Raw genomic sequence first — 24,154 nt, 5'->3', positions numbered from 1 at the left:
GAGAATGGAGAAAGTTACACAACTCAGAACTGCACGCATTGTATTGTTCACCTGACATAATTAGGAACATTAAATCCAGACGTTTGAGATGGGCAGAGCATGTAGCACGTACGGGCAAATCCAGAAATGCATATAGAGTGTTATTTGGGAGGCCGGAGGGAAAAAGACCTTTAGGGAGGCCGAGACGTAGATGGAAAGATACTATTAAAATGGATTTGAGGGAGGTGGGATATGATGATAGAGAATGGATTAATCTTGCTCAGGATAAGGACCAATGGCGGGCTTATGTGAGGACGGCAATGAACCTCCGGGTTCCTTAAAAGCCAGTAAGTAATTGTTATTATTATTATTATTATTTGGTTCTTGGTGAGTCACCTGACACATTAATTGACGAGGTAGCTATTACTGAAATACATGTCGAATAGTATTGTCTCAATTGTATAAACAACGCACCTATGGTGGCATCAGTATTGTCTGAACTGTATAAACAAAGCACCTGTGGTGGAATCAAAACAACAACCGGCTCGTGGCATTTGAGGGCGTCCAAGGATTTCCGTGACAACATCCATTCCACTCTTTTTGTCACTAACAAGAGTATGGATTGTAGGAGAAAGGAAAAGCTGTCGCATCTTATGGACGTGATAAATTAATTGAATCGTTGCGAAACGCATAAAACGCATCACAAAATATGTGTCACCTCTCACCTTCACAATATTCGCTTTTTCATTTATTTATTTATCTTTTTATATTATCGTTACATATACAGGGTGGAGGGGAATTTAAATAGGGACCTTCAAGACATTAATCAGGACAGTGAGTTAAACATCAAAGGCCAGTATTAGTGCGGTATTTTGTGAACAGGTGTTGAGAAAACTAGCATTATTAGTTCAATTTTAAAATTCCAGAAAAAACGGGAGATATTGGAGAGCTAATTCTGGAGAATTTTGCAGAGAAAATACCAAAAACTGATTTCTTTATTGGTTTGTTGGGTAACACTGACGGTTCGCCCGCAATTTTTATTGAAATTCGATAACAAATCTTGTGAAAGGAAGACGTGACAACCGTGTATTCAGTGACGTTAGAAGCAAGACTACAGCAGGAAGGTGGAAACGCATAGCCACCAATGTCCATCTGACTCGTAGGTTAATGAACCTATGGTGTAATAGTGCGTTTCACGAATAGAGGGGGTTATCTCGCTGGACTTTTGAACCTGTAGCAGGTCAGTTTGTGAAAAATATCTCTCTTAAGAAGTTTCCTCTTAATGGTTTTTATGTCGACTGCTTTTTATTGAACATATCCATCTTCAGTTCTTTGAATTTCAACGCGAAAACGCAAGTAACAATGTCAGGACCAAAAGCGGGTTTTTCATGTGGGAGTAAAGCAGGTGCTATTTCAGGTCGTTCGGTTCCCGGCCAGGGCAAATTACCTGGTTGAGGTTTTTCCGGGGTTTTTCCTCAACCCAATATGAGCAAGTGCTGGGTAACTTTCGGTGTTGGACTCCGGACTCATTTCACCGGCATTATTACCTTTATCTCTTTCAGACGCTAAATAACCTTAGATGTTGATGAAGCGTCGTAAAACAACCTACTAAAAAAATTTCAAGTAACTGCGGATTGCAAGTGAGAGTTAAAAAAATGTCACGCTTGGTATAGCTGCTGTATGTTTCGTGAACTGCCTTGAAATGTAGAGGGTAGAATCACTATTTTTCCTGCTAAGAGACCTTGCTAAAGTAATCGGAAGACTACAAAATATTATAGGCCTCTCATTTGATTACTCGTAGTAATGCCTTTTGATTTTTCCTTAGGAATTGTAATCTTGCGCTTCCACCCAGCAATACTGGTCTACTAAATAATGCTGAATTAACTTGTGTGACTACTGAATGTGTGAGAAATAGCAGCAATCCGAAGTGATACAAACTGAAGTAATGACATTCTAGTGAGCTTGTATCGCTGGCGCGGAATAATGTTGCAATTGTGAATCATAGGGAAGAGGAGGAGATATATCATAAGATCACAGTGAGGGCTTAATTTGGTACTCCTTGTCTGATATTTAAAAAATATGACAATTTAGTAGAAAAATCGACGTTTCACTAAAAACTACTATTTTTCCTCGTATCCTTGGCGAGTTATTCATAAAAATCCGTTCAGTCCTTTTCCCATAATTTCCTTTGCCGGTTCAAATTATATAACATAAATTCTTTCAGTGTTAAAAAAAAACTTCGTTCCGAACGATATGCGTACACTGGGGGAGTTTGTACATCAATCCTTTGTAGGATTTACTTTATAAAAATGTATGAAAATATCGCAAACGCCAACTTAACTGCAGATAAAAATTTCAGCTCCATTTTTGAAGAGAATCTAATTTAGTCTCATCTTTCGAAGGAACACGTACAATCTTATCCGGCTGAGCAGATATACTTGTACGTATGACGCCTCAGAGGAACTTTAACCTTAATTAAACTCAGTACGAAGAAACAAGAGAGCTCTTGAAAGGCTCGTGCATTTCAATGTGTTAGCAGCGGAATTACCATCGCTGCAAATTTCAGACTCGTCAGCAAGGTAACGCTAAGATGGAATATGTTCTATAAATGTCTCCTAAGAATTTGGCTATACCAGTATAGTAAATAATACTTACTTACTGAGTTTTAAGAAACCCGGAGGTTCATTGCCGCCCTCACATAAGCCCGCCATTTGTCCCTTTCCTGAGCAAGATTAATCCAGTCTCTACCATCATATCCCACCTCCCTCAAATTCATTTTAATATTATCTTCCCACCTACGTCTCGGACTCCCCAAAGGTCTTTTTCCCTCCGGCCTCCCAACTAACACTCTTATATGCATTTCTGGATTCGCCCATACGTGCTACATGTCCTGCTCATCTCAAACGTCCATCTCATGTTCCTAATATGAGGAGCGTATTTTCAAAACTCGATATATTCAAAAACAAGTTTTTTCAGAAAATGCGTTTTTTGTTTTTTGACAAGAATTATTTATTTAAAAATATATGTGTATTTCAGCACATGTAATTCAATGAATAAATGAAGAAGATGGCGTAATTAAAATTGTTACAGCCTATTGTTTACTATTTGAAATCAGATGTCAATTTATGAAGGTTTTTTTCAAAATGATAAGTAGTGAGTGGAAGATGCTCATGTAATCCTGTTTCTTTTGTCTATTTTTTGTTTTTTTTTTTTGCATAAATTCCAATATTTATTGATTTTTGACATACACTTTTACATTATTTATTTTAGATACACAATAATGGATACATTGAACTAACAATGTATTACATAAAGTAAACTGAATAACATTTTTATGTAATTTAATTTTAATTTAACATTTTTTCTTTATATTGTTACATAATTTATTTTAGATACACAATAATGCATACATTAAACTAAACAATATGTATCATGAAGTTGCTAAACTGTATAACATTTTTTTACCTAATCTAAATTAAATTTTATTTTAACATTATTTCTTTTATTTTTTTACTTTCAGTTGCTTTCTAGCACATCTTTGTAGAAATCCCTTGCATCGTCAGTTATTTCGAAGTACTTGAGTACTTCTTCCTTACTTACTGCATTTATCGACTTCTGCTTTATCTATTCCTGATCATTTATCGAGTTTTGAAAAAACTTCATAGTTTCCCTATTTATAAGTAAGGCAAATATCGTCTTTAGAGAGAAATGATTGTATGGGATCATGAAGCTCATATAGGTTATATGGATGGTGTGTGTAACTCAATTTTTCAAATTTTGCATTTATCGAGTTTTGAAAAAACGCTCCTCAATTATGTCAGGTGAAGAATACAATGCGTGCAATTCTGTGTTGTGTAACTTTCTCCATTCTCCTGTAACTTTATCCCTCTTAGCCCCAAATATTTTCCTAAGCACCTTATTCTCAAACACCCTTAACCTATGTTCCTCTCTCAAAGTGTGAGTCCAAGTTTCACAACCATAAAGAACAACCGGGAATATAACTGTTTTATAAATTCTAACTTTCAGATTTTTTGACAGCAGACTCGATGATAAAAGCTTCTCAACCGAATAATAACACGCATTTCCTATATTTATTCAGTGTTCAAGTAATAATCTTCGAAACTAATATTCTAGGTTGCACGTATAGCATTCACGATCCTGAAACAACGTAATAGAGAAATGTTCGTTGAATACGTTTGGAATTATGGTAGCCGTAATATACAGAGCCATCCATATGAACCTTTACAATTTTAATGAGTTATAATTTCACCCTGGAAGTTACGAGTACTATAAACTTGAAATTGAGTTCAGTATTCTCAGTGGCTCTGGAAGAATATAATATATTAGTATCCCTACCATCCATTGTTGACTTTAATAATTAGTTCTGGTTGTGAAACTTGGACTCTCACTTTGAGAGAGGAACAGAGGTTAAGGGTGTTTGAGAATAAGGTGCTTAGAAAAATATTTGGGGCTAAGAAGGATAAGTTACAGGAGAATGGAGAAAGTTACACAACGCAGAACTACACGCATTGTATTCTTCACCTGATATAATTAGGAACATTAAATCCAGACGTTTGAGATGGGCAGGGCATGTAGCACATATGGACGAATCCAAAAATTCATATAGAGTGTTAGTTGGGGGACCGGAGGGAAAAAAAACCTTCGGGGAGATCGACACGTAGATGGGAGGATAATATTAAAATGGATACATCTTGATTACACAACTTTTAACACTGTATCACTTCGGAATATGTATGGTACCTTGTTAACATGTTTCGACCTATTTTGGGTCATCTTCAGAACTGGTCGTTGTTGGTGTTTGTGCCTCTTGTTTCCTGTGTGGGTGCGTTCGTAGTGTAGAGTCAAAGAGTGTATTTGTCCTGAAATTGAGTTGTGTGTTGAGAATATCGTTGGGGTGTGTTTTCGTGTGTCTGTATATTTCATATTGTTCTAATGTGACATGGAAATACTGCACATTCAACCAAAAAGCCAGAAACTCAACACACTAGAACAATATGAAATATACAGACACACGAAAACACACCCCAACGATATTCTCAACACACAACTCAATTTCAAAATACATACACTCTTTGACTCTACACTACGAACGCGCCCACACAGGAAGCAAGAGGCGCCAACACCAACAACAACCAGTTCTGAAGATGACCCAAAATAGGTCGAAACATGTTAACAAGGTACGTTAAAATTTAACACAAGAAAGACTTATCTTACATATTCCGACATTAAAATGGGCTTGAGGGAGGTGGGATATGATTGTATAGACTGGATTAGTCAGGATAGGGACAGATGGTGGGCTTATGTGAGGGCTGCAATGAACCTCCGGGTTCCTTAAAAACCAAAGTAAGTAATTAGTTCGCAGTAAAAAATTATAATTAAATACATAAAGTTAATTATGGAGAAACTATGATTAAGGGCTAAAGGGATGACGAAAATGAACAAAAAGATTGTTGTGACAAAAATAAAGAAAACATGGATAGCAATGATTCAAAACATTGAAGACGACAATGATGAAGTTCAAATAAAATGCTAAAGAAGAAGGAGGATGATGACGTCTACGAAAAGTTTGGAAGTTCCCAAGATAGAATATTCGAGTTCCTAAATTACATAGCTTGCGACTAAACGTATAGACGTTAGCTAAATTCGTAGATGCCCGCGGCAATTTCCCTTGGGTCCAAGGTTAAACAAATTATTTAGCAGAATCGTGATCTCAGTTCTGCACCGGTTCATTACTTTCTCTACTGGTACGTTATTACATTTCTATGCATCATGCGCTGGAATTTAGAGTAGAAAAAAACTCAATTGTGCCGTCTGTTGGATTGCGCAATGCAAGTGTTATTGTCCGTAATGTAATATAGGTCGTGAGGAGGGAGGCGACTCAGATAATGATTTAATTTTAATGTATCCCCTTCCGAGATCTAATGGTCCATGATCAGGTGATAGTGGAAAGCAATTTCGTAGATAGGCATCATGTACTGCGCGTGTAAAAAAAAAGTCTCACGCGAATGTGACAACGTGCATGCATGCGGCAACAGCGTTACAAAATCAGACAAGACTTGACTTGCTTCACACAGCATATCGATCGCTCAGATTAACTTATTAACTTACTTTAGTCGCAAAGCTCTACCATCAGCGCTAATTGTGAGGAGAAACGTGCCACTGGAAATACACAGCCGCACTTCACAAGACGGACAGAAAAAAAATATACAGTGAAACCTCTCATTTACGGACATCGAAGGGACGTAACAATCTGTCCGCATCTGGGAGGTGTCCTTTATTGAGAGGGAGGCTCTCCAATCTAACAGTAAATTTATAATATGCAGTATGTATCCCTTTACACTTTAAATGAAATGTATTAATCTAGTTTAATTCTAAATACAGTATGCTACAGTAAATTCTTTGCTAACTTTGAACTACAGTATATAAGACCGAAACAGGAAAATACAGTACTGTACCATGCAGTTTTATTCTAGGTCTACAGTTATGCAGTACTGTAATTTACAGTTTTCAACTTAACCTTTACGTTCAGATGTCATGTCTCTCGAAACAGAACAGCTGATTGAAGTGAAGATAAAAATCCTACTAACCCTATCATGTGTCGAATACAATTTCACGATCTCACAAACCTTGGACCCATCAGACAGGTTAAATTTGATGACTTTGTTTATCCATCCGCTTCCAGCTAACAAGAGGTAGCCGGCTGGGCTAGTGGTAGCCTACGAGATCCTTATTGTCTTCTTTCATGTTCAGGAATTTCTGTACTAAATTTTCTATTTTTGTAACACATTAGGTCTTGAAATTCAAGTTCTGTCGCAGTCAGGAGATAAAGCAAGCTTTAGGACTGTAGTAAAACAGCTGTCCGTGTCCGTATTTGAGAGTGTCTATAAACGAGAGTTAAATTTATCATTATTTCTATATTATTTCAGTTGGGACATTAAAATCTGTCCGTATATGAGGAGTGTCCGTATCTTAGGGGTGTCCGTAAAGAGAGGTTTCACAGTATTTCTACTGCGTTGGAAAAAAAAACGACGTATGGCCTGTTAAGCTGAAGAAAGATTGTGTCTTACATTTGAAGAGTCCACTGCAAGAATGATGGATGTCACTTTCTTGTAGAAAATGAACCAAGACTCTCAATGCATAGCTTAAGACATATAGAATGTGCATAGAGAGTTATATGGCATTAACACTGATAGTCATTGTCCAGTAATGATCGGAAAATCATAGTTAAGCTTTGAGCGCTAAGCATTTCAAACTTTCAATTTCTTCTCCTGCAAAATGTATTCCAAATGACATCCATCATTCTTGCAGTGGACTCTTCATTTCGAACAGCGAGGGTGAAAATTTTCTGTTGTCATGCCTGAAGACAGCACTGTGAGCCTGCCATAAATGTCTTATGAAAATACGGAACACTTTGACTATCAAGGAAATTGAAGTTGGAAGTTATTGAAAAATGTATTAAGTTAGGTTGAAACAAAAGAAAGAGTCGGCCTGGGTGGCGCAGTCGGTACAGTGCTGGCCTTCTGTGCCCGAGGTTGCGAGTTTGATCCCGGCCCAGGTCGATAACATTTAAGTGTGTTTAAATGCGACAGGCTCATGTCGGTAGATTTACTGGCATGTAAAAGAATTCCCGCGGACAAAATTCCAGCACACCGGCGACACTGATATAACCTCGTTATATGAAACATATTAAAACAAAATAAATAATACTATATACAGAATGAACCGTAAGTAATGGCATTCATTTCAGGGAATTATTCTTTGAGATATTTCAAACAAAATGGTTTAGTACAATTTTGCTCGTTTTTGCTTCCTTTCCCAGATAAAAATTGTTTTACAGTATACGAAACATTTTATAGCGTGTTTGGGAAAGCCATTGATTTAATTTCCAATATGCTCAGTCAGTTTAAGAGAGCAGTGATTGAACGAATTTTAGTTTTGTCCCTTAAATGTGCAGAAATTTGATCCGAACACATGTAACATTTTAAAATTCCTTTTCAGAACGAGGAGTTACATTTGTTCAGCTCAAATTTCTGCACATTTAAAGGACAAAATTAAAATTATTTCAATCATTTGTTATCATAATAGAACAACTAATGAGTTATATTTTTGCGAAATGAGGTGGCGTCTAACCAATCATATTTCCTGACTTCAAAATTAAACATTTGCAAACATTTATACAAATCCCTACAATACTTTCAACATTAATTTATGAAGTAAACATTAGTTAGAGAAATTATTGATTTTTACGGTATGAAATAAAGTTTGGTCAAAATATGAGACTTTTCCGCGTCCCGACAAAAATTACGGTAACGTCGGAAACCTAGGCCAAAAAACGGGGAATTGTGCTGATTTTTACGGGACATGTGGTAAGCTTAGACAGGAGTGAAACTGGAACCCACGATTATGGTTTAAACGAAGCATTGTACTGCACTCTATTCGTTGCATGCACCATAACCGGTGGAAACAGAAATTGAAATAACTAAAATGTTGCATTTACGAGAGGACAAAAATTAAAAATTATCAATTTTTCGTTGTTATTGTACACATAAATGACACACAAAGAAAACTGCTTTGTGGACAAATACACGATCAAATTTAATAGCTACAACAGTAAATTAATTAATTCGTCTGTCCTTCACACCACGATTCACACAAACGACTGCAGAATAAAAAGTAAAATAAAAGCTAAATTTCAGCAGACAATAATAAAAAAGAATATCTATATACGTATCTGCAATCTCTTTCCACAAAAATTAAATTAATGGAACATGTAGACTTTTTAAACAGATTCTGTCAGTTTTATTTAAATCAGCTCGTGTACTATGAATGGGTTATTACATGCATAGAAACACACACGGGCGATCATAGCAAGCTTAATAAGCGCTGAGCAGTGTTACCAACACAATTAAAATGAAGCACATTACTGCAGACACAGTTGCAGCAATAATACGATTATTAACTCGGTGTCATGCAGCCAAATTTAAATTCCCGATCTCGGGTCTTGTACATTTACGAGGAAATTAATTGCCTGCCATGTATCTAATAGTTTTTCCATTATGCCTGCAAAAACAAAACAATTTCTCTTACAAGGTTATATTTTTAATGGACGGTAACTTGCTTACAGACCCGGTCCCGATGCTCAGCAGAGTACAACTACTGTGTATAAGTTAATATCGCTCGCATTTAACGGACGTAAGTTAGAAAATGGAGTTTACACATACGGTTCTCCCGGCCATGCCATACTCTAAAAGTACTCCAATAAAAAGTAGCTGCTTTTCGTTCACCGAATGGAGGCAAAACTTCATACAATAATTGAAGAGTGTGTTAATGCCGTGTAATGCGAAAACAGTGATCCGTGTCAGGAGTGTCCAACATGAGAAATATGAGGTATCCATTTCCAATAGACCCTTTGTCAACAAAATTCGATTTTCAGCTATTGCCAACACTATATTCTTGTCATTGGCCTCTTGCATAACATATTTGGTTTACAGTTCCAAAAAATGTTGAAGTAGGCTATATGAAAATAACGTTTGGAATATGGAATGTCCCGCGCCGTGGCGTCGCGGTCTAAGGCATCCCGCCTAGGACTCGCGTTACGGAATGCGCGCTGGTTCGAGTCCTCATGGGAGAAAAATTTTCTCATGAAATTTCGGCCAGTGTATGGGACCGGTGCCCACCCAGCATCGTGATGCACGTGGGGAGCTACGACAGGTAGCAAAATCCGGTTGCGAATACCAGCTATAACGGCTGGGGGGATCATCGTGCTAACCACACGATACCATTCTGGTTGGATGATCGTCCACCTCTGCTTTGGCATGTGAGCGTGAGGCCAGCAGCCGGCTGGTCGGTCTAGGCCCTTCACAGGCTGTAGAGCCACGTATTATTATTATTATTATTATTGTTATTGTTGTTATTATTATTATTATTATTATTGTTATTATTGTTGTTATTATTATTATATGGAATATATGGGTTTACAGTTCCAACTTAGCCTTTGTCCACATCTCTGAAACCAATCTGTTGAAGCACTGTTTTGACAAAATTACAGAACCAAATGGTATCTTGTCCTACCGCCATTGGTGCAGCTTAATGGTTACTGATTTTCAAAACGACCCTTGTCCTTATGTGATTGTGTCGTCAAAGTGAAATATTCTACAGTGACGGTATCAAGAAACTGGTCTCGCATTGGGAGAGATGTGTTGATCGCCAGGGCTACTATGTGGAGAAATAATTATATGGATATCAGCAATAAGAGAACAGCTTCAGATACTTGGGATGCACTAGCAGTAACATGAGCTGCAGCCAGGAAGTCAAAAGGAGGAGAGCAATGGCCAAGGAAGCTTTTAATGGAAAAAAGGAGCATCTTCTGCGGACCTCTGGAAAAAGAACTGAGGAAGAGGTTAGTGAAGTGCTTTGTGTGGAGTGTGGCATTGTATGGGGCAGAAACATGGACATTACGACGAAGTGAAGAGAAACGAATAGAAACATTAAATAGTATACAAATGGCCAAATCATAAAATCACTATATTTTCCCACAGTTAAAGACAGACTAACCGCAAAGAATTATGAACCATCATACATATCCACGCAATTTATGACTGAACACGGAAAATTTAATTCATATTTTGAACGTTTCAAAATTGACATCCCAAACGGATCTTCATGTCCCAGTGAACACCCCACACAAACAGTCGACCACCTGTTATTCGAGTGCCCGCTACAAGAACGCAAGAGATACCGGCTACAAACCCATCTTAGCATGTGCGATACAACTTTCTTACCACCGTTAACAAAAGTTTTTCTGAAGCAATGTTGCTTAAAGGAATTTCACAGATTTATTACAGATGTATTTAAGACCTTGTAGAAGAATAGTAATTAGTAACAGTGTCCTATTTATTCTTCTTGGAGCCAAATTTGTAACTTTTAAAAGTGTGGTTACTATGTTGAAGTGTATGTGTTGTAACGGATGCTTGATTTGTTATGTATGTGAGTCATAGTTATGGGATGCTTGATTTAGTCGCAATGTCGTAATTATAGTTTGTGTTTGTCTGACTATTGTGTCTTAATTTATGATGTATGGTACGGAAAGCTGTATATTTGTGTTACGTATGTGTGTTGTTGAAATTTTTGTATGTCTCAAATTGATGCCTGATGTTTGTTTTGCAATCGCAATGCCTAATTTACGGATTGTTTATGTTTTGTTTACATCGCGTAAGCTAATTTAATTTTCTTTTCCATTTCTCTTTATGCTTATCTTTTTTTGTGTAAAACTATAGCCCTAACATACATACGTAAAATAGGACTAACCCCCATTGGAGATACAATAAATAAATAAAAATAGAAACATTTAAAATGTGGATATGGATAATAATGGATAGTGTGAAGTGGACAGAATAAGAAATGAAGTTGTGCTGGAAAGAGTAGGTGAAGAAAGAATGATGCTGAAACTGATCAGAAAGAGAAAAAGGAACTGGTTCGGTCACTGGCTGAGAAGAAACTGCCTACTGAAGGATGCAATGGGAGAAATGGTGAACGGGAGAAGAGTTCGAGGCAGAAGAAGGTATCAGGTGATAGACGACATTAAGATATGTGGATCATATGCGAAGACTAAGGGCCGATTGTATAAACCATTTAATCTTAGATCAGAGGTTAAATTAATCCTTGTTTCAGCTGAACTTGGAATTTTGTGTTGTATAAAGTCTAATCTGAGATTAATTTGTCTCAAACTAAAGTCAACTTTGACTGAAGAAATTTCTACGATTAAGTTAGATGATCCAAGTTCAGTCATTTTTTTTCTGTTTGAAATATACGAGTGACAGATTGTGCAAATAAAATATCCATTATTATTAATATTAATAGGTATGTCAGGTACATTTATATATATTTCTTTCAATCTCTTGCCATAATACACATTCTTATATTTTATAAGGCTCTATCGTGTTCAGCAGTATCAAATAACATAACCTATAATTATATTATGTTTATAACAACCATTAATTATTCATGGATATGATAGGTACATTCATAAATGTTCAATTAACTGCATTACTAAACGAAAATTGTCGTTTTATAAAGCTTTATTATGTTTAGCAGTATCAAACACCATAACATGATAACAACTGGGAGAACAGTCAACCTTCTTCTTATTGTTCGCCATTATTTACACTGCACAAAAAAACCATTGTCTCCAATAGAGTGTAATACGGAAAGTCGCCAAAAAGTAGTTGTAAAGTCGCTAGATTTCTCATTATCAACAAGGAACGATTAAATTTTGTCACTATGGGGTGCTAAAAAGGTCACTAAATCCCTATTTAAGCAATATAAAAGTTAAAAGAAATTGTTGTTGAAAAAGAGTTAAAGTCGCTAGATTGGCAACACTGAACAAACCTGTATAACATGGTCCGCGCATCACGTATTTCACCCGTTTATGCGATGTTGCCAAATCCTTTTCACGTGAACTTAGATTGCATTTGAACCAAGGTAATTTGATCGCAGAAAAGTTTTATACAATAGAAGAAGTGTCTGAACTCGGTTCACTTTTCGATCTACGATCAAAGTTGATCTTTAGTCAGGGAGTTTTATATAATCGGGCCTAAGAGGAGGCAGAAAATAGGAAAGACCTGCCCATGGGCAGAATGTAGCAACAATAAAGTGGTATGAAGTTACCACTTTTTGTTTTACTCAAATAACTACAGCCATTTTCAAATTAAAAATTAGGAGGCTTAATTTTGAAAACGCCCTCGTAAAGTACAGAGACAGACCACAGTTTGAAGACGAAGTTGCAAGGAATTGATCACAGCGATTTTCATCTTTTGATCCCTGCTCTGTCGAGCCTGTCATCATGATGTGCGTATGCTAATGTGAGACTGGCAGGGCAGTCTGTATCCGTTGAGCGAAGTGTAATGTACAATTTCGAAGTAGTTACATGAATGTACGCAGATACTTGGATTCTGGTGGGTTTCCCACGTGACCTGCGTTCAGGCGGCCCCGCAACTCACTCGCATTGCGTCACTACCCGTTAATTGATCTCATTTTGTCGTGACAAGGACAATTTTAACATGATTCCGCTGATGAGAGAGAACCGTTAGTTCCCTTCTCCAACTAAATATGTATGAGGATTGAGTAATGGGCAACACTCACCCCCGGTGTGTTGGCTTGGGGTCCGTAAGGGTAGCGGGTCCATTCCAGCGTGGCCTCTTGCGTCGTGTCCAGCAGCACAACTGCAAAACACAAAATAACAGTTTTTCTTAAATTAATCTAAGTTGAGTAAAAAATGCTTTAAATATATTTGAGAAGATCATTTTCAAAGTGTGTCTTGTCCACATGATAACGAAAATGAACCTCCTGTGTCCATGCATTCTTCAAATATAACTTAAATTAAGAGGATTCAATCCGGCATCGGAAGTGGAATCCGATGTGGCTTAGTGGATAAAGCGTCAGCTGAAAACCCGGGTTCGAGCCCCAGTGCCGGAGAAAAATTATCTCCGCTCCACCCATCCTTCACCATATGGTAATGCAGAATTCCTGCACGGAAATATTATATGCACCTCGGTACATCACAGTAATAGGATATACGTAAATAATCACTTAGGGTGCTATTCATAGACATTACGCTAGCCCGCGCTACGAGCGTGCTAAACTAGCCCCGGTTATCGACTGGTTACTTGTACAGGATTCATATTATATCGTCGCCTGAATGCAAGAACTAGGTAACTTAATTTTTCATATTTTGTGACATCGCCTCTTTACTTATTTATTGCACTAAGGAATATGTCTCGTTTTCTTTTACCTATTTGTTATATTGGAAAATAGATGTCGCTGCTATTGTTCGATCAGTTACCTAGATCCTGGGTTACATTTTGTGCGATTTTTGCTATGCTATAAATGAGGTAACTATAAAACGCAAATTTCGAATTACCTAGTTCTTGCATTCAGGCGACGATATAATATCGCTAACACTGGTTTATGAATACGAAAAACGTTAGTTCGCTGATCATCCACCGGAAGCCCGCGCTAAGAATGTCTATGAATACGGCCCTTAGTGATTTAAGACGGCGCACATTCCGTCGGATCCCGGCCATTTAGTCACTCGTAATGAGTGCACCTCTGCACATAGTGTGTTGGACATTGTGCCACTGTTACATATCTGTGGCACAGTGCATGAGGGTTGGCTACTAAAGGGAATTTGTATTATTTTAATGTACCGAAGTACATAGGCTATGATATTTCCATGCAGATATTCTGCGTCTTCATACGATGAAAGAGTAATGGAACGGAGAAAAATTCTCTACGGCGCCGGGATTTGAACCCGGGTTTTCAGCTCTACGTGCTGATGTTTTATCCACTAAGCCACACCGGATACCCATCCCGGTGTCGGACAGAATCGTCTCAGTTTAAGTTCCAACTCTTGAGTTCCCTCTAGTGGCCGCCCTCTGCACTACGTCATAGATGTCTATGAACGTAGGACTGAAGTCCACACATGTGCTGAGGTGCACTCGTTATGAGTGACTATTTGGCCTTGATGCGACGGAATAAGCGCCGTCTTAAATCACGAAGTGATTTACGCATATCATATATATTATTTTAGTGTACCGAAGTACATATGATATTTCCATGCAGATATTCTGCGTCATCATACGATGAAAGAGTAATGGAACGGAGAGAAATTTTCTCTGTTCCATTACTCTTTCATCGTATACTAAGGGAAACTAGTAGATGGAACTTAAACTAAGAGGATTCAATCTGGCATCGGAACTGGAATCCGGTGCGGCTTAGTGGATAAAGCGTCAGCACGTAGAGCTGAAAACCCGGGTTCGAGTCCCGGTGCCAGAGAGAATATTCCTCCGCTCCATCCATCCTTCATCAAATAGAAAAATAGTTTTGGGAGCTATGATGAAAATGTTTGTATACATGACAACATCAATACAATTTTTCAGTCTAGCTTTAGATCAACATTCATGCTGGCGTTAAACAGAGTCGATTTGTTTGATAAGCGTCCCGGTACAGGTTTTACGATAATAATAGGTGTTACAACTGTTTAAAAATGCTCTAAAATGAGAGAGTCAACAACCGCAGGGTTACATGACGCTATTCAACTCCTTGCATGCTGCAGTTCTATGCCTTTGTATGCCATATTGTATACCAAGCGTGCACGTTGTGTGAACAGCATTCACGTCCACAAAACATATAGTTGATATATTGTTGTTAAATAAACTAGCAAGACTTGCACAACACCATAATGAACACCGACATTTTTAGTTAGGCCTATCCATAGACCAAAATTACCTACGGTAGTTAAAATGACGTTTTCTTTCCTTGTATTTTCTGGTACAGAATACAAGCTTATAATAGAAGTATTTATTTCATTTTAAAGGTAACGCAATTTAAATTTGTGTGAAGCAGTCCTCCGTCTTGGTTTGCTAGTGGTTATCATACGCGTTTTCTGAATAAGCGGACCATGGTTTGAAAAAAAAAAAATGTTTCTGTCCACGGTAATGAGTGTTTGTCCCCCTGTGTGAGGTCCTATTTTGTCATCGCGATGGACTTTTTTTATTGTGCTGACCATACGATCCGAAAGGACTGCAATCTGTATCTTCCTATAATGAATGTGGCTCAAAAAAAAACAAACGTCGACGTCGAAATTGGTAAGAAACATAGAAAGAAAGAAAGGATGAAAGAAAGACAAAGAGAAAGGGAAAGAGGGAGAGCGGGATAGGGAGAGCAAGGGATGAACAAATTGAGAGAAAGAGAGAAAAAGAAATAAAATGTGACTTCCAAATGTGTGTAGACTGTAACTTATCCGATATGCCAAATAATCGAAATTAGTCCAGCTTGAATTGAATTTTAATTTATTGCTAGTGAACGCATTTATTTATAAAAATTATTACGTTCAATGGCTGAATGAACTTGTCTCCCTATTTAGTCAAATGGTTATGATAGTAAGTATAGGTCTAAATATGCTTCTGAAATAGTTTTCATTTCTCCTGAAACATGAATTACAGTTGTATTAGTTGCATCCTTATTCGGGAAGGTCTTCAATTATACCTTTGTAATAATAATAACAATAATAATAATAATTACTATTATTCATATACAAAAATTCTAACACTGCCTAGAAACTGTAAATTTCGAAGTACCGTTCAGCTTTCTCCAAATTGTTTAACCTGTATACACATACGGACAACTCTAGCATCGGTAGCAGTACTCGGCTTTCAGCATACCGGGTGATTCAAAAGATTGTGCTACGAAGGAACTTATAGCAGGGCCGAAATATAATATTTTTCGTATAGGAACTTGTTGTCCCTGAAATAATCCACAGTCAGTACAACCTGTAATGTCAGAACCTATTAGGTTCGTCCATGTCCACTTGAGGCATTTTCCCCTTCAACGTTTTCCGCAGCTCCTTCAGTGGAGCAGCGAAAGTCGGAGTGAGACAGCGGCCAACAGGCTTCGAGTTCACATATTCAGTTTTTTTCAGCCCGGAATCTCTTGCAAGAACGCTTCCTCGTGTGTCATTTAAGGGGACCGGGACTCTGTAATATGCTAAAAATTCCAGTTTTTTTTTTTTTAATTGATTTATATTCTCTGAAAAATCCTCTTTCCAACGGTATATCATTTATTCATATCATTATTATTATTATTATTATTATTATTATTATTATTATTATGGAAATATATTTTAAAAATTATCTCAGACGAGGATTATGCAGCTGGAGTGTTCTGATAACTTTGGCAGCCATATTCCGTAAGTTTGTATTTTTCTGTATAAAGTGTTCCATAGATTTATTTCAAATTTTCTGTGTGTATTTAGTTGGTATTGTAGTATAAATTGACACAGCGGTTTCTAAACAGATTTCTTGAAAAATGTAGAAAACAATTAGATTGCGTCTCTTCTGATGGCTCTACTAGACGTGCTGATATCATCATAATTGATCGGCAGAAGGATAAGGGTGTCATTCTTGATCCCACAATCCGTTTCGAGATGCATGAGCAACAGCCACAAGAGGTGTGTCGTGAAAAACAAGTCATATATGAGCCTTGTTGTCAGCATCTTGGAGCACAATAAATACCACATTACACATTGGACAGTTTTTGGGCTCATGTTCGGTGCCCGTGGCAAGATCCCACGAGAAATTTTAAATCAACTTAATTTAAAATTTCTGATGCAACGATTGATGCCATAGGATCTCATGTGTTAAAATCATCCTTAGCTATAATTAGTAATCATTTGTACCCAACAAACTTTTATTGTAAATGATTTCCTAGGTTTTCATATCATCTATCTTAATGTTTTCTTTTTCCTTTCAAATTGTCACACAATTGGTTTTCATGATTATTCTTTATGAATTGATTAGTAGGCCGATCTATTCGAGCCCTTATTTAGGGCTGCTTTTTTTTTTTGTAAAAAAATTATATACACATCCAGAAAAACAATTAATAAATTTATGCAATCTTATTATTTTTTAAAACTCTTCCATCAGATTACTTATAAGAGTGTCAGAAATAAGTTGTAAAATTTTCATTGCTCTACTCCGAACAGTTTTGTAGTAGGCAAAATTTCACTAATTAAACATGTGTTAAGATAGAAGGTTCCCGGTCCCGTTAAAATTTCTCCTCCCATTTCCCTCTCATTCATTCATTCATTCAATAGGACGTGCCTCTGTCAGGTCTAAGGCAGGTGCGATGGCCCACTTGTTAGCATCGAATTCACGAATGCCAGCCAGGCTATCTGACTTGAACGGTCGTTGCATATGTAGGGCGCAAAATGGGCCAGTATAAGCCTAAGTATGTGTATTGTTTATATAGTTATTTTTGTGTGTGTCAGTTTGGTTAGTTTGATTCTGTGTATAGTATAAATTTTGTGTTCAGTAGTATGGTTTGTGTGTTTTAGTTTGGATAGTTTGACTCCGTGTGTAGTTGGTATAGTTCATGTATTTAGTTAGTATAATTTTTGTGTTCAATTGTATGGTTTTGTGTGTTTTAGTTTGGATAGTTTGACTCCGTGTGTAGTTGGTATAGTTCATGTATTTAGTTAGTAAAATTTTTGTGTTCAATTGTATGGTTTTGTGTGTTTTAGTTTGGATAGTTTGATTCCGTGTGTAGTTGGTATAGTTCATGTATTTAGTTAGTATAATTTTTGTGTTCAGTTGTATGGTTTTGTGTGTTTTAGTTTGAATAGTTTGACTCCGTGTGTAGTTGGTATAGTTCATGTATTTAGTTAGTATAAATTTTGTGTTCAGTTGTATGGTTTTGTGTGTTTTAGTTTGGATAGTTTGAATCCGTGTGTAGTTGGTATAATTCATGTATTTAGTTAGTATAATTTTTGTGTTCAGTTGTATAGTTTTGTGTGTTTTAGTTTGGATAGTTTGACTCCGTGTGTAGTTGGTATAGTTCATGTATTTAGTTAGTATAATTTTTGTGTTCAGTTGTATGGTTTTGTGTGTTTTAGTTTGGATAGTTTGACTCCGTGTGTAGTTGGTATAGTTCATGTATTTAGTTAGTATAATTTTTGTATTCAATTGTATGGTTTTGTGTGTTTTAGTTTGAATAGTTTAACTCCTTGTATAGTAGTATAGTTCATGTATTAGTTAGTATAATTTTTGTGTTCAATTGTATCGTTTTTGTGTGTTTAGTTTAGATAGTATGTGTGTTTAGGCTGTACAATTTATGTGTGCAATTGGTATAGGCTTTTGTGTATTTAGATTGTGTGTGAGTTAAGACTATGTTTGTGTTCAGTTTGTGTAATTTTTTCTTTTTTATCGTGTGTTTAGTGTGGACAGTTGTGTTCAGATTATAATTTATGTGTTCAGTTTGCATATTTTTGTGTGGATGTTTAGTTTGCATAATTTATGTGTTCAGTCTGTATTGTTTTTCGTGTTTAGTTAGTATAATTTGTTTATGTGTTTAGTTTGTAAGTGTATAGTGTAAGCTCTCTTGGGCTGGCTCCCCAAGTGTAGTAGACCTTCAGCTCACCCTACACTACTGTAGGAGGCCGTTGCCCTTACGGGATTTCAGGCTTTTCGTATTTCGTATAGGGTACGTCCCGGGTCCTGCCCTCGAAAAGCCAAGCCAAGGACCGCCCTGTGATTCGTATAACTATAAGTACGTAGAACTAATGCAGCAGAGGATCGCGGGCAGAGAGTGACAAGAATCAATTAACTAACCTTACAACTAAAAGTTTCAACAGAGCTTTCTCCGCATAGTAGTAGTTTCCTCTCCGTGGCGTGCAGTTACGTCGGTGTGTATTTTAAATTAGTACAGGGACATCATTTTATTTTTACTTCAATTTTTGTTGTACCTGAGTTTTTGAATGTACTTCACTCCACCCCTTCTACTAGTAAACTTCCAACACTCCACCACACAGAACCAAGACCGCATATACAGTACTGAGTTAGTGAGTTATAGTACGTTCCAGAAATATGTTCGCGTTTTCCAGTGACGAAAGAGCTTTCAATATTGAATCATAATTTCGCACAGGTATTGTCGTCCGTTTGCCTACGTCGCATCCCGGTCTCCCCCACCTGCTTCTGTTCGTCCCTCTGTAAAGTCTAGTAGCTGGGCTGTCTTAGCTCTTTTCTGAAAACATTAATTTCTGTTAGGAATTGGACGTCTACGTAATATTATACAACTGTTTAAAATAACTTAAATAAAAGGGCCTCGTTAAGTAATTAACTGTCACGTGATTTCCCCCCTTTCCTACGACAAAACCACTTGAACGGACAGTAGATAGCATTTCTGAGTAATTTTATCTTTTCGGATCGGGCAGAAGTGAAGATTGAATTTACAGTACGTAAGGTACTCCTTTATAGAGTAGGTACAGAATTATTTCAACATGAGTTACTAGTACGAAGGACGAAATTGGTAATTGGAATTAGGTACAATAGTCTATAGTGAGATAATATGCACAAAAGAACTGAAGCTTGTATCGAAATGAACGGCCACCATTTTCAAAAATGTGTTTAAATATCCATATTATGATTATTTTTTTAATTTAACTTCATTCTCTATATTGTACGCTGATGTGATGTAAAGTACAATATAGGCTACACTGCATAATTAATACGTCCGAATGGATAGCTCAATTCGTGAGTAAAAACACTAAGTGTTAATACAGTACTGTATTTTGATTAAACAAAAACCTAATGGAAATTATCAAACTCAAAATTGCGATATTTCCTAGTTTACATAAATGGATGAACTACTTTTCTTCCCTCCTATACCTAGTGAAGTGATTTGTATTTTACTCCAGTATCATCGAACTCCAGTCTTGGAAGGGGGAGCAAGCGGTGTTTCCGGTTCTAGACCTTAATCCAAAGATATAGCCAGGTTAATATTAAAAATGTTAGTAAAAATAAAATGATGTCCCTGTATAAAGACGAAATGTTACTCATTATGAGACCAGAAAAAGATACCATTAAACTTTTTTTCCTATTACAGTTTCCAGAAATCTATGCTTTTTTTCTGTAAGAACGTTTGAATTTGTCTTTACTACAGCTCACACCATTTCTTTTTTACGATCGTACATCAAATTACACTTTTTGTGTCCGTCTTTCCACCTTGTACATCATTTTAGTAAATAATTTTCTTTTCGCTGGAACATTTTCTCTTTACCTTTTTATTTACCTCCCTCGCAAGCAAAAGGATGAAGCATGCACAAGAGAGACAGAGAGAGGGGTGCAAGCTGAAGCACCCACCCCCACCTCCGGGCCCGCAGGCTGCAAGTCGGAGCCTGGATGAGAATTAAAGGCAAAATCTTTTTCTATGGGAACCAATTTGCAATGGAAATCATATAATTTCGACGACGTCGACAACTACTGCACTAGCATGTGAGATATGTAGATGCTCTCTTTATCCCTCTCTCTGTCTCTCTCTACACACTCGGTTCTATGTAATACAGCACAATTTCAAAAAGCCCCTTTTCCCCCCTTCGAAATTTATGTAAATTCGGTTTTCGTTTTCCATCAGACCACACAGACAGAGGAGAGCGAACTTTATTTCGGATGAATATAGTGGTTGGCGCCGGAACGGGAAGCCTGTATCACAAAGCGATATGCATACATTTTAGTTCGCTGCCATGCCCCGCCCGCTCGCTCACTCGCTCTCTGTTTCATCATTAATGTTTTTGCAATGCGTTTCGCGGATTCATTTAATCTCACTTTTAGGACGGTTTCAGAGAGAACAAAAAACTTGTCAAATTATTATTTTCAAACTTTGCACACACTGCGAAACTTGGGTTCGAACCTCGGCAATTACAGACGTGGACAAATTATTAACAAAATTGACGATTTTTATGATAATTCTGTTTACAAAATTTGATTTTTCAATTTAGACTACAGTTGACAATTTTGCATATTTCTATCATTACAATAGACAGAAATACGCAGAAATGTCAACGTTAGTTTAAATTGAAGAGTTAAATTTTTTAAAAGTATATAATAAAAATCTTCAATTTTGTTAATAATTTGTAAATTAGCAAAAATTTCAACTACAGTCTAAAATGAAGAGTCAAATTTTGTAAAACTATAAAATAAAAATCTTCAGTTTTGCTAATAATTTGGAAATATCCCAAATGTCAACTGTATTCCAAATTGAAGAATCGAATTTTGTAAAAATATATGATAAAAACCTTCAGTTTTGCTAATAATTTGTAAATATGCAAAAATATCAAATGTAGTCCAAATTGAAGAGTTAAATTTTATAAAAATATACAATACAAATCTTCAATTTTGCTAATAATTTGGAAATACGCAAAAATGTCAACTGTAGTCTAAATTGAAGAATCATATTTTGTAAAAATATATAATAAAAATCTTCAATTTTGCTAATAATTTGTCCACGTCTGTATAGCCCTACTATATATATATATATATATATATATATATATATATATATATATATATATATACTTTTTTCTTCGTTGTTGGTAACTCTATAGCATCTATTAGATGCTTTATGGTTGTGCTAACAGATGGAGTTACTTGTCAACAATGTGACGCTGAAACGTGCGTTCAGGTTACTGCCCAGCGACAGTCCTGATGTATTATTTTTATATTTGTGATGATTGGTTAATTAATATTAACCCGGCACACTCACAATCACACTCACATTCATACAAATTTCCAGACTCTAGACACCCAGGGAATACTTCTTCTTCAAGAAAAATTGACCGAGAGCCGAGCCCGGGAATCGAACCCGGGACCTCCTGATCTGGAAGTCAGCATGCTGACCAACAGACCACGGAGGCAGTCCAAACTAAATATTTAACGTTAATTCATGGCGTTGTTAGCAGAAGAGGAGACGATACTAAGGGATATGCTACTGAAGTTAAATAACAGCTGTGAACAGTATTTGATGAAGATAAATGCAAATAAGATGAAGAGCATGGTCATAGGAAGAAAAGAAAAGAAGGTAAACTTGCGAATTCTAAATGAGGCAGCAGAGCAAGTGGACAGCTTCAAATACTTGTGGTGTACTATAAGCAGTAACATGAGCTGCTGCCAGGAAGTCAAAAGGAGGATAGCAATTGAAGAGTCCACTGCAAGAATGATGGATGTCACTTTCCTGTCGAAAATGAACCAAGACTGTCAATGCATAGCTTAAGATAATATAGAATGTACATACAAAGTTATATGGCATTAACACTGATAGTCATTGTCCAGTAATGATCGGAAAATCACAGTTAAGCTTTGAGCACTAAGGATTTCAAACTTTCTATTGCTTCTCCTGAAAAATGTATTCCAAATGACATCCATCATTCTTGCAGTGGACTCTTCAATTGCAAATTTAATAGAAAAAAAGGAGCTTCTTCTATGTACCTCTGGAAGAAGAACTAAGAAAGAGACTAGTGAACTGTTTTGCATGGAGTGTGGCATTGTACGGGGCAGAAACATGGACACTACAATGAAGTGAAGAGAAACGGACAGACAGAATAAGAAATGAAGCAGTGTTGGAAGAAAGATTGATGCTGAAACTGATCAGGAAGAGAAATAGGTCACTGGCTAAGAACTGTCAATTGAAGGTTACTCTGGAAGGTATGGTGAACGGAAGAAGAGTTCGGGACAGAAGAAGATATTAGATGATAGATGACATTAAAATATATGGATCATATTTGAACACGAAGAGGAAGGCAGAAAATAGGAAAGATTTGAGAATGCAGTTTGCAGAACACTTATGTATTCATGTAGCGGTAATTCTGAAACTAAACTTCCCTAAACTTTCCAATGGCATTGTCTGCCTTCAAGACTAGCTGTATATTCCAATCCGTGATGTAAACAATTGCGATATATTATATGAAAGGTACATTTCAAAATTGAGAAAAACAATTATCAACTTCAGGACCGCTGGTCTTGGAAATGTAACCGCTTTTCTCTAGGAGGTGTCTACAAATGACAAGCGGTTGCATGATTTTTAAATGCAGTATTATTAATTTTACGGTGATCGCGTTTGGTGTTATTATCTCTCAAAGAAACATTTGTAACATAAAATTTGATACCTAAGGTATAACTAGAATTTGTAATACCTGCAAGGTCATCTATTTCTCTTTATTCAATCCCAATGCCAGGCGCAACTAATCGATATGATCAATACGAACACATCAACACTTATGTCAGCTATAGATGCCGAATTATTTCACAATTTCTTTCCTACAATTTATAATGCTAAGATGCCATAAAATGTTGTATTCCAACTCGTGAATAATCTTATGACATTCGTGACACTCAGATATGGATGCCGAATTATTTCATAATTTATGTCCTACAATTTATAATCCTAAGATACTATAAAATGTTGTATCCAACTCGTGGATAATCTTATTATGATACTCATGAAAATTGTCATCATTCACTCATGCCATAATCATCAAGATTATCCACTTGTAAAGATGTCTATATTTTTTCCTCCATTGATTAACTTAGAGATTGATCTACTTATGGCCGGTTTTTCCACGTATTGTTAGAAAATTTAATGACTGTTAAACTCTAAACAGTTTGTTAATTAATAAAATTGTATGTTTTCAACACCAGTTTGGTTTAACAGATTATTACCAGTTTGTTAATTTTAAATGTAGGATTTCGGGCAGTTAACTCGTTTAACAGTTAGTTAAATATGGCCGATGTCTCCACAGCTGTTCGAACAGAAGTTGCGAAATTAATAT

General features: G+C 36.6%; 1 protein-coding gene across 6 annotated transcripts in view; it reads right to left on the bottom strand.

The window, feature by feature from the left end:
* The window catches only part of Eph (Eph receptor tyrosine kinase), a 1,260,465-nt gene that overhangs the window by 240,643 nt on the left and 995,668 nt on the right, over nucleotides 1–24,154 (bottom strand). For all 6 annotated transcript variants that reach the window (XR_011336069.1, XM_069846836.1, XM_069846837.1 and 3 more), the window contains exon 4: nucleotides 13,141–13,220. Coding sequence is in view for 5 of the 6 variants with exons in the window: in XM_069846836.1 (XP_069702937.1) it covers nucleotides 13,141–13,220 (80 nt within the window). In the remaining variant the exon portion in view is untranslated. The remainder of the gene's footprint in view (nucleotides 1–13,140; nucleotides 13,221–24,154) is intronic.

This window comes from Periplaneta americana, chromosome 15 (assembly GCF_040183065.1).
Source record: "Periplaneta americana isolate PAMFEO1 chromosome 15, P.americana_PAMFEO1_priV1, whole genome shotgun sequence".
Taxonomy (NCBI): domain Eukaryota; kingdom Metazoa; phylum Arthropoda; class Insecta; order Blattodea; family Blattidae; genus Periplaneta; species Periplaneta americana.
Note: the sequence above shows the minus strand (reverse complement) of the source record. Positions and strands in the feature narration are given on the sequence as shown.